Consider the following 12,495-nt stretch of genomic DNA (forward strand, 5'->3'; position numbering starts at 1 on the left):
GTGTTCACAGTTAGAAGCAATGAGCATTACACACCTCTCCCCGTGTTTCCTCACAGCCTGGACAGTGACTACTCTCACAGATGTTAAGACCCTTTCTGTGGTTGTTAGAAGGATACTGATTACTGATTTAGGGAGAAGTTCTTAATCTCCTCCTGCATCCCAGTCCCTTCCCTTGACAGACATCAGTGCAAGTGAAACAGGCTCTTAAGTTTAATACCATTGACAAGATAACCCTCCCTCATATGAATAATAGTGAAGGGGAATATAAGGGAAGGGAGAAGAAATGTGTGGGAGATATCAGAAAGGGAGACAGAACATAAAGACTTCTAACTCTGGGAAATGAACTAGGGGTGGTGGAAGGGGAGGAGGGCGGGGGGTGGGGGTGAATGGGTGACGGGCACGGAGGGGGACACTTGACGGGATGAGCACTGGGTGTTATTCTGTATGTTGGTAAATTGAACACCAATAAAAATTAATTTATTAAAAAAAAAAGAACTGAGGGCAGAGAAAAAAAAATAAATTATTGTATATTAAAAAAAAAAAAAGATAACCCTCCCTCTCTGGAGCAGTGGCTCACCATAAGGCTCTTACCTTGTTGGCCATGTACCGTATCTCTTTGCTGCCTGCTAATGCTTTGCTCCTTTATTTTCTTTTCTCTTTTAATTTGCATTTAGAAGAGCTAGCAACCTCACTTGGCAAAGCTAACTGCTGATGTAGCTAATGATAAAGCACTATGGCATCACTTGAATCTCAAAAATTAGAAGAAAATAAAGAGCTAACATGTATTACCGTATTACTTATTTTTCCAAAAGCCAGAGCGTACTTTAATTTTGCCAAAATTGTGTTGGAGAGTTACTTCAGTGTGGGCTAGGTCATAGCATTTGAATTATGTGGAAAGGTCAAATTAGAAAACTACAGGGGGTGCGAAGGAGTTGATTGAATGAGAATAAAGACTGTCAATGCGAAATATAGGGACACTTGGAATACACCACAGCAAGAGAGGGCTTAATATTTTACTTTGCTTAGTTTAAAATCGGAAGAAATCAGTTTAGATAGACACAGCTTTTCTATAAAGGATGTTACGGAAGCCAAACCTCCCAATATACTAGGTAAGGATGAGCATGGTTATGTAAGTATCCTAATTATGTACCTGCCCAAAGTGAAAGATTAGGTTAGTTCATGGACAACAGTGATTTGACATAGTTCTTCCCTTTAAGGGACTTATAGTCTACTTCAATCCTTTTGTGTTCTGAAACATGTACATCCTTCTTTCTCTGCAGTAGGCCTTGCTAGTCTAAACATGTCTATGAATTCAGCAGCTTCTTCTCCCTAGAGGACTGGAGAATATGACACAGAGTAGGAATCTGAAATTCCAAAGATGACTTTATAGCTCCCAGACAAATGGAGCTTTCTACTAGAAGAACTTTAAAATTAAGGAAAACCATGCAAGGCTGATGATGCTAACTCTATTTGTTGAAAACAAGCTATCTCTTCCCCTCCCCATCCCCCTTTTCTCTATGTGTATGATTCAGGTAAGATTAGTGTCAAAATCCGTGAATGTCAAAGTTGATGTAAAAATCTTTAAAACTAAGAATTATTTTAATTCACCCACCTTATATGCTCTCTATACTTCCTGCCCCCTTGAGGATTTTGTTTTATCATTTATTTCCCTTCTGTATCTTAAACATTAAGTTCTCAGAATGTTGCAACTTCAACATTTTCAAGTCTCTCTCATCTTATGGGAAATAACCCAAAATACCACCTTGGCCCTACATATCTTCACAGAAGTCCTCTTCTTTCCATTGTCAAGTATCTTAAAGAGTTGTTTTACTCAAAGTTTATACTTCTTTACCTTTTGTGCATTCATCTCAGTATAATATGGAATTTAGGCCCACCAATTTCACTCTTCTAACCATTGACCTCTATGTTGCTAAAGCCAAAACACACATTTTTTCATCGTCCTTCTTGTTTTCTTTGTGATGTTCCGTTTCTGAAAATCTCTTAGCTTCCAGTACACTATACTTTCTTGCTTTTTTTCTACTCTTTGGTAGAAAAAGTATTTATAAATTGTAAGTTCTCTGTAAAGATTTATTTTCCTCTATTCTTTAAATGGCAGTGTTTTCCCAGGTCTTCTCCAAGCCTGTTAACTTTTTTTTCTTTTTTTTTTCTCCATTCTCCTTACGTGATTCTATTTATATTCATGGCTTCAAGCATAACCTGGAAAGCTATGATATCCAAATATGTATTTTATGTTCTATCTGGATAATAAACCCATAAGATATTATGTTATCGATTATTCAAAAACAAGTAAAATATTTGTGGACATTTTATTTGACTTTTATGGTGTTTAGGAGTTAAGATAGTAGTGATAAGCACAATGATAGTATTGAGAGAGGACTCGTTTTAAGTCTTGAGTCAGTCATTTGACCTTAAGTAAACTGCTTTAATTATAAGCCTTGTATCCTTCAATTGTAGAATGAAGTACCCACTTCATAAGATTTCCATGAGGATGAAGTGAGATCATAATTGTGAAATTCCTGGCACATAGATGGTTCACAATAAATAGTAGCCCTTATTGTAATAAAATGATCTCTTGAACAAGTTTCACTTCTAATTGTAGAAAGCCAAAGTAGCACTCTGAGCCCAATCAGGAGACAAAAACAAAACAAAACAAAACAAAAAACAAACAAAAAAACATGTAGTAGGCTAAAGCAGAACAGTTTAATACAAAGAATTACTGACTCTGACAAACATAACTATAATATATAGAGAAATTCTATATGGTAAGGCTGAGAGAGAATACCTAAGAAAGGATAAACTTGAAAAGGGTATTAACAGATACAGAGATAATCTAGAAATCACAACACTGTAAAAATGTGTTCAAATACTGGAGAAAATGTAGTTTGCCTCCTGGAGAGCAGAGCTGACCACTGGTATGGCCAGGCCAGAACTGCTGTGCAAACAACAGGCCACCTTCTGAGGTATAGACAAAGAACAGGTGATAAGAAAATGGTTGCTGGATCTGTAGTGGGAACCCAGGTGCCAGTAGGGGTGAAAGGTTGTTAGAACTTACTCTTTGAAGAAGGACTGACTTGGTGTATGACCTTCTGGACACAAGTAGCTTTATGCAGGCTGTGCTAGGCTTGTCAGAGGAGTCCAGGCTGTCTGTAGAAATATCATTGCCAGGATGAGGCTGAAAGATCAAAGGACCACATCCTGGGCTTGTGACCGCTAAGTAGTTCCTTACCAGATGTCCTCAAACCCACACTGCCTATCCTCCTGGATAATGCTGTGAATTGGAGGAAGTCTCTACCTCCTGCAAAATCTCCCCTGCTGCCCTCTGCTGAGAAACTTAACATTGTAGATTTATTTTTTTATTTTTTTAACATTGTACGTTTTAAAAGAGAAATGCTTAAACCAATTCTGTTGTTTACCATATTGAAGGTGCATTTGGAAATGAAAGGCAATGAATTGATAACTGACACAACAGATAGGCTTAACTAATACAGAGATAATCTAGAAATCACAACACCATAAAAATGTGTTCAAATACTGTGTTTTGCTCTATAGTTCTTTCAGTTCCAAGCTTTTTGATATGAAAAATTCGTGTATATATGTATAAGGTAACTTTAGTTCATAATTTAAATATGAATACCTATTAGCATCATGATAGCTTTGCATGTGCTAGAAGATAATTTAATGAATTACAATATAGCACATCGAAGAGTTGCTATGGTCTATTGAATAAAAAATCCAGTTCTTGAAAACTGCCTAAACATAATTTACCTATCCAATGTCAGTTTAAAGTTTGCACAATAAGCCACAGTGAGCTTTAAAAATCTCATATAAATAATGATCCATTTAATATGTTTTGCAAAGAAATATATTTTAAACAGTCTTTTATATTTCTTTTATATATTCTAAGAGAGGGCTCATTTTTTTCCCCATTACCTAAAAATGTTTCTCAGAAAAAATAATATAAAAATTACTATGTTGATCATAATTCCAGGAGAAAACTAAAAATCCTTGAAATATAAGCTTAGTTGAACTGCTAAGAATTGCTATTATAGCAAAGTGGCATGGCATTGGAATAAGTCCCATCAGTTATCAGGTTATCTTTAATTCACAATTTACCACTAACCACTTTGTAACCTCAAGAACTGTTTCTTTTATTTCTCTAATTTATTTATCTCTAATAATAATTTTTACTAACAATTGACCATTTATTATACCTCAGACTGTGATGAGTACTTTTGATTTTTATCACACTTCTTTTTTATATTTAAATTAAATTAGCTAACTTATAGTACATTATTAGTTTCAGCTGTAGTTTTCAATAATTCATCAGTTGCATATAACATTTCTTAATACAGCAACAAGGTCTTATTTTCATCACTGCTCCGATGGAGAAATGTTGCATTACCTGTTTAAGAGAATCACTTCAGAAGCAGAAGGGCTGGGATTTGAAGATTTTTTTTTTTTTGTCTGTCTCAAAAGCTCCTACTGATTTAGGCATGTTTCTAACTCTAGGTCAAAGTGGAGATTTATATTTCATAATCAGAGGTGTTAGAATTGATGGCACTGCTTCTCAAACTTTCATGTACACATCGATTGCCTGAAGACTTTCATCAAATACAAGCTCTAATTTAGTAGGTCTGGAGTGAGACTTGAGATTCCAAAAAAAGCTCTCATTTGGTGCCGGTATTACTAGTTCATAAACCATACTTGGCATAGAAAACGTAAGTGGCAATGGGATTGGAACAGACCAAGATATTAGTGACATCTGGATAATTTGAAGATTTCAGCTCCTTGGCATTTATCTGAAGGACTTGAAAACTTAGGCTCACACAAAAACCTGCACATAGATGTTTATAGCAGCTTTTATTTATAGTTGCCAAGACTTGGAAGAAACCAAGAAGCTTTTCAATACGTGTATGTGATAAATACAAACAAAAAAATATTATTCAACACTAAAATAAAAATGAGCTATCAAGCCATAGGAGCACATGGAGGAAACTTCAATGCAAATTACTAAGTGAAAGATGCCAATGTGAGAAGGTCACATACTATATATAACTTTGACTATATGATGTTCCAGAAAAGAAAAAAAAAACTGTGGACACAATAAAAAGATGAATAGTTGAAGGGAATATAGGGAGAAGATGAATCATTTTCCTTTGTTTGTGTTAGGGCACTGAAAATATGCTATGATATTATAATAGTGAATAGATGTTATTGTAAATTTGTCCAAACCCATAGAATGTAAATATCAAGAGTGGACCATAATATAATCTATGGACATTGGGTGATTATGATGTGTTACTGTAGGTTTATCCTTGGCAAAAACTAATAAAAATAATAATTTATATTTATATTTATAGTATAAATATACAAATACAATAAAAATATATTTTATATTCATATTAATTTAATAACAATTATTATTTTAAAAAAACTCTTGGCGAATTACTTTGATATGAGAGAGAAACTCTGCCTGTGTAGAGCATGATGTACATGGAAATCTCAATACTTACCTCTTAATTCTGTTGTGAGCCTAAGACTACTCTAAAACAAAGTCTAAAAGTCAAATAAAAAAAAAATTGACATGGGCAGCCCAGGTGGCTCAGGGGTTTAGCGCCGCCCTATGTCGGGCTCCCTGCAAGGAGCTTGCTTCTCCCTCTGCCTGTGTCTCTGCCTCTCTCTCTCTTTGTGTCTCTCATAAATAAATGAATAAATAAAATCTTTTAAAAAAATGTTGACAAAGGAAAGGACACTATCTACCATACCTAGGAATAACAATCATGAAGACAATTATCATTAGAACTCAAGCTGATTTTTTTCTCAAGGTGGGAGAATGCTTAAAGTTTTAACATGACAATTTAATAACTAAAAAATAACTTGTTACATTTGAGTTATCACTAATTTAGTTACATCTATTGTCTATTTAAATCTACTTATAAACTTTTATTTAATTAATTTATTATTTATTTATTTTAGAGAGAAAGGGGTGGGAGAGGCAGAAGGAGAGAATCTTAAGCATGTTCCATGCACAGTGTGGAGCTGGTTTCAAGGCTCCATCTGACAACCCCTGAGATTGTGACCTGAGCCAAAATCAAGAATCTGATGCTCCTTCCTTTCGGCTGGAACCGCCATCTTCCAGTAATTTGCCAAAATGACCAACACAAAGGGAAAGAGGAGAGGTACCTGCTATATGTTCTCTAGGTCTTTTAGAAAACATGGAGTTGTTCCTTTGGCCACATACTTGCGAATCTATAAGAAAGGTGATATTGTGGACATCAAGGGAATGGGCACTGTTCAAAAAGGAATGCCCCACAAATGTTACCATGGCAAAACTGGAAGGGTCTACAATGTTACTCAGCATGCTGTTGGCATTGTTGTAAACAAACAAGTTAAGGGCAAGATTCTTGCCAAGAGAATTAATGTCCGCATTGAGCATATTAAACACTCAAAGAGCCAAGATAGCTTCCTGAAGCGTGTGAAGGAAAATGATCAGAAAAAGAAGGAAGCCAAAGAGAAAGGTACTTGGGTCCAACTGAAGCACCAGCCTGCCCCACCCAGAGAAACACACTTTGTGAGAACCAATGGGAAGGAGCCTGAACTGCTGGAACCCATTCCCTATGAATTCATGGCATGATAACTGTAAAGAAAATAAAAGACCTCAGGTTTGTTAAAAAAAAAAAAAAAGAAAAAGAATCTGATGCTCAATCAACTGAGCCACCCAGGCACCCCTACTTATAAACATTTTAATACTTGTTTATATTTGTTGAAAGATTTCTAGTTATAGTTTTTAAAATCATTTTACATGTTAAGAAATCATACACATAAAATCTGTAGCTTTGCTATTCAGAGTGTTGTGCATCAACTAGCAGCATCAGCACCATCTGAGAACCTGTTAGGCTCATCTCAGGCTCCAACCCAAACCTTCTGAATCAGAATCTGCATTTAAACAATACAATGCATGGTTTCATATGCACTCTAAGACTTCAAAAGTACTGCTCTCCAAGAAGCTCTGATTTGAAAAACCCACCAAAAAATATCCTTCAGTGGTGTTCTTTAAAAGTATGTATAAACCAAATATATTTTGTAAAAAAAAAAAAAAAAAGAAAAGAAATGGTGAATATGTAATCACACAGTAGCAGTGTTTATGTTGACAGCAAGGTGTTTCCTCTATCAGCATGAACCAAAATTGTCCAAACAGAGGCTGCCTTTGAAGAACATATTATCTTCTTTTTTTTTTTTTTTGGCTTTCAAATTTGTTTTTATCATCTTCCTATTTTTTTAAAGATGTTGTAGTGAAAAATTATGATAATTACAACTTAGGATAATTGGCTGATGTTGACCATGGGTTATTATCCCATCAGCGTCTTGAACTTTGAGGTGGAAGAAAAGAAAGAACAGAAACAGATCATGAGAGGAAAAACCACTTTCTTGATTTTGCCGTTAACTTGCCCTTTGAATTTTTATATTCATACCTCCACTCTGGCCTCAGCAAAACAACAGGTGCAAACTGCAGATGGATCCCATCGCAGTGGCAGACAGACACATCTGCCACTGGTTACATGACTCTCAATTTGAAAGATGGCCAGCAGTAACCAGATTTGTGTCCTGGGGTGGCAGGGCAGAGGGCTTCTTTGAACAGTAAGGATACTTATAGGATGTGCTATTTTTGTCTGAGCACTCAATCAAGTCTGCTTTTCCAACTTTATTTCAGAATCTTAAAAACTGATTTTCCCCCTCCTGCAGGAAGGTATAATTAAACACCTTTCTTCAAGTTGAAAAAAAAAAAAAAGGAAAAAAGGACCTTAAATAAACATATATTCAGTTTTATCACATACTGTTATATATTTATTCCCATTTTAATAATATTATATATATATATAAAATTCAACAAAATGGCATAAATTACACCCCCCAAACCAAAAGTTTACAGTATATTGCAATAAATGTCTTAGTTCTTTTTTTTTTCAATTTTGCTCTCAGAAACAATATATTTAGGTTGTTGTGAAGCAATAGGTTGTTTGGCAAGTTTTACATATTTGGAATTACTAAGGCAGATACTGTTCCGCCGGCTCCAAATATGTGTGTGTGTGTATGTGTGTGTATATGCATGAGAAAGAAAGAATGGGAATATTTTTATATTTGAATGAAACATGAATATATTTTGATGTGTAAGATAAACTAGAACTTAATATTCTATACTTTAAATGATTATATCAATGTTAGTATTTTTATTCTTAAAAAATTCTGGGGGCAGCCCCGGTGGCTCAGCGGTTTAGCGCCGCCTTCAGCCCAGGACCTGATACTGGAGACCCAGGATCCAGTCCCACGTCAGGCTCCCTACATGGAGTCTACTTCTCTCTCTGCCTGTGTCTGCCTCTCTCTCTCTCTCTGTCTACCATTAATAAAATCTTTAAAAATTTTTCTAAAATTCTACATCCGTCAATAAATATGCACATGTTATCACATAAGAAACATATGAATGTGTCAGTGAATGTACAGTTAATACACATGTATGTGCATATGTGCATGTATTTTGAAATGTTGATTACCTAAGGTACAATGAATAATGTAACTATATAGCAAAGTCTATATGTGTTTATGTTTCTATATATGCTGATTAGATGAGATCAAATATTTTATACATTGGATTTTTGTTAAATTTGTAAACAATAATATTTCAATTTAAAGGTATTTTATTGACATACACAAAAATATATAGTGTTAACAGTTGTCAAGTAACTACAAATCAAAGCAATTAGATACAATTTATTTTTCCTATAAAATTTTCAAAAATTATAATGATCAATATAAAGACTCAGTTCATGAGTCTGGTATACTAGATATTTATACTAACCAGTTTTATGTGGAAAAGTGCTTGCAGAAGCATTTTGGTGTCAGTGATAATTTGGAAACAACCTAAATATTCAACAATAGAAATTATGGCACATCTAGCTATTTAAAAAAGTACTTTGTTAGAACACTTAAAGACAGGAAAATGCTCACAATATGAACTCAAATGAAAAGACACAAAATAAAAAGACAGGGCAGCTCACGTGGCTCAGCGGTTTAGCGCCGCCTTCAGCCCAGGGCGTGATCCTGGAGACCCGGGATCGAATCCCACGTCGGGCTCCCGGTGCATGGAGCCTGCTTCTCCCTCTGCCTGTGTCTCTGCCTCTCTCTCTGTGTGTCTCTCATGAATAAATAAATAAAATCTTTTAAAAAAATAAAAATAAATTTAAAAAGCAGTAGAACTCTAATTTTAAACACACATATTCGGTCAATATCCACCAAGTGCCTACCTTTTTTTTTGTTTTAGTAAGCACTGTGTGGGTATTTGGATATATTAGTGAGCAGAACAGAGGCTCCTGATCTATATACATCTTATGGTTTAGAAGCAAAAAAGACAAGAAACAAAAGGATTGAAACTTTTCATAGTAAAATATTGATAGTAAGATTATAGGTGAGATATATTTTATTTCATCCATTCCCCCTTTTCTAATCACCTACATGAATAATGAGTTACTTTTACTGTAACAAAAATGCAAATATTTAAAAATGCAAAAAAAAAACTATCAGAAAAACTATTATACTACTTAAAATGTTGCTTAACTAGTACTTTAATACTAGTTAGTACTTGTGCTAACTAATCCTTAGTCCTTTTCGAGTATTCAACCACTCCCTCATATATGTGGGATATAAATATATATATATATATATATATTTTAATTTTTTCTTCTCTATTCCAAAGAAGCATACTGGTCTCTCTAATTTGTTCTGAAAAAAAAAAATCAATGAAAATGTAATTAGTTGCAATTAATATGTAAATATGAATCTTTGGTCCTGGAATTGGTTTGCCTGGCCCAATTTAGCTCTCTAATTCTGAGTGATTATCTATCCATTTAGAGTAGTGCCTTGATCGTGCACATCTAGTTTGAATTCTCTTTGTAACATAACTCAATACTAATTTACCCATGACTATATGATCTGTGATTTTGTCATTTAACCAAATCACTTTTACATTTGCATCTGATATTTTTGAAAATATCACGGTTAATGGCTGCATAATGTTATAGTTGTTCAAGTACTAAGTAGGTAATTATTCTCATTTGCACCATGACTATTATTATATTGAAATAAGCTACATTATAAAGCCTGTTGATGGATTCCTAACCTACCTTTACCAGGCTATACACTGTGATTGTCAGATTTTAGTACATCTTCCCTTGACATCTCTATGTCAGTGGTCCCAACCACAAATGTATACAAAGACTAGCCCACCAACATGAATGAATGGAGAAGGTTGGGAACAAGGGGAACAAGGTCTTTGGAGGACATGGGCCTTGAGTACAAGGGACAGCCAGTATTCAGCTTCAGCTAATTTTGCCAATCAAGAGTATTAGCCTAAATTTTCTGATTTTTTAAATAAATTAGAAAGCTACTTTTAAATGTAAAGTTTCCCAATTACATAAAACACCAATCAACCAAACACAACAGGCTAGCCAACTGGATTTGGTTTCCAAATTAGAAGAGTTCAAATTTATGAAACTTGTACATTGTTACTTGTTATAACCTTCTGGAGATATACTTCTTTGTTTCTGTTTCTGATTTTTGTTTTTTAAATATAGCATAGGGAAAAACTTTAAAGAAAGACTTACAATTTCCTTATAAGTGTATCGAAACACCCTCACCCTGAATTGTTGTCATATTTATTGATCTTCAGTCAGATGATTCTACTTAAAGTTTATTATTTTAAGTGCATCTTGCTTTTTAAAATGTTAGGCTTTTTAATCTTTCATTTGATAATAAATCAACATAGGTTCATAAATGCCATGGATAATCATGACAAGAATATAGGGAAATTAAGTGTATGAGTACAAATCATACATCCAGTCTCTTGCTTCTTAAGCATTGTTTACTCTTAAATCTATAATCTAATTTTTAAAGAAAATGCAATGTATAATAAATCTTGAGTTTTGAATGCTATGTACAATCACAATGTTCTAGCATCTCAGAAGTAGACAGGGAAAATAAAGAATCAGAACAAAGGGAACCTATTTGTTTCCAAATCAAGAACAAACAATAAACCAAGTCTTAGTGGCTATAAACTCAAGGCATCAAGCCATAGAAGAGGGTAATTTTTGCAAAATAAAGTATAGAATAATCTTCCAATGCATAAGCAAACTGTATTGAATCTAATAAATCTAAAACTCTTAATAAAGTGCTTGGCAGGAAATCATAGAGTAAATCCAGTGTTATGAGCTCATGTGCTACAGCTGTCACCAGAGGACAGGGGTGAAATTCTGAGTAGATACAAAGGCAAAAACACAGAAAGTAGAGGAAAATTTCAAGTCATTAACACTGTGAAGCAGTGTTTGCTCAGCTCAACACCCTCAATGATTGCATTTGTTTTTCTGCATATCTACATTATATTCGTGTAATACCCATATGGTTCAAGTGGTGTCCCCATTATTAGTCTTCTGACAGGAATGTCCCTTGCAAAAGACCACGGTTTGCTTTATGGGGAAAGGAGATATTTAGAGAGATGTTTGTCTTGAGAATCCACCCAGCTTTAAGAAAGGATAATGCCCATGACTGGACAACTTTAATTCAAAAACATTAGTACTATATTTTAGGTAAAGTTTTAATGAAGAGGAAGTATTACTAAGCTCAGATTCCATTCTCCAGATGCTATAAAATTGCATGTGTTACCAATTTTTGAAAATTCATCTAAATTATTATTTTAATATAACAATAGTAGTAACTAATTGTTGGTAAGCAATATGCCAAGAAAAATATTGTGTATCTCACATGACTTGATTAAATTATCCTATGTCATTCTGTGAGGTAGCTACTATTGTTACATCTGTTTTCAGATGTGGAAATAGAGTAAGTGGCAGAGCTGGGATTTCAATCTGATCAGTTTGATTCAGGAAGTAGTAAACTTAACCTCTTTGAGTGTCATTATGGTGAGATATTTGCCTGGTAGGCAGTCAAATATGATTCTAAACCATATTTAGTCCAAGTCTTCAAAATGGGAAGTCTATTCATTTTGCCAACCTGCCTTTTGATTCAAATGAGGAATCTGCAGGGTGCAGCTGATCACTACAAACCCCAAGAACTCCCTCATTCACTTCAAGCCTGGCAGGGTTTATTTACCTGTATTTAATCAAATTGTAACTGAACCAAGAGTTTGTACCCTCACGGCACAGCAAGCCAATAAAAACTGACACTGAGGTTTTGAAAGATAAGCTGTTAATGGTGTGGTTTCACCCATGAGAACAGGACCTACTGCTCAAAAGTCCTGTCTCCCTCATGGTTTGCAAGTGAGGATTTTTAAGGTCAAAATTTGGAGCAGTGGACTCCTGAGAAGGTGGACGCTGTTGATTGGAGGCCCGTGATGTCATGCTAGCAGATGCTCTGGTGCCTTTCATTAAGTACTACAGCGGTCTTTTCTGTCTCAAGAGATTTGGAATC

General features: G+C 34.7%; 2 protein-coding genes across 2 annotated transcripts in view; both read left to right on the top strand.

The window, feature by feature from the left end:
• The window catches only part of LOC129508318 (translation initiation factor IF-2-like), an 80,451-nt gene that overhangs the window by 42,375 nt on the left and 25,581 nt on the right, over nucleotides 1-12,495 (top strand). The window lies entirely within an intron of this gene.
• On the top strand, nucleotides 6,170-6,671 carry LOC129507893 (60S ribosomal protein L21-like). Its single transcript, XM_055322673.1, has one exon. The coding sequence runs from the start codon at nucleotides 6,173-6,175 to the stop codon at nucleotides 6,653-6,655; it is 483 nt and encodes a 160-aa protein (XP_055178648.1). The 5' UTR covers nucleotides 6,170-6,172; the 3' UTR covers nucleotides 6,656-6,671.

The sequence above is a fragment of the Nyctereutes procyonoides genome, unplaced genomic scaffold (genome assembly GCF_905146905.1).
Source record: "Nyctereutes procyonoides isolate TBG_1078 unplaced genomic scaffold, NYPRO_anot_genome, whole genome shotgun sequence".
In the NCBI taxonomy this organism is placed as follows: domain Eukaryota; kingdom Metazoa; phylum Chordata; class Mammalia; order Carnivora; family Canidae; genus Nyctereutes; species Nyctereutes procyonoides.

What these genes read in the sequence shown, in the direction of transcription:
- LOC129507893 (XM_055322673.1), top strand. Translation starts at nt 6,173, where the DNA reads ATGACCAACACAAAGGGAAAGAGGAGAGGTACCTGCTATATGTTCTCT.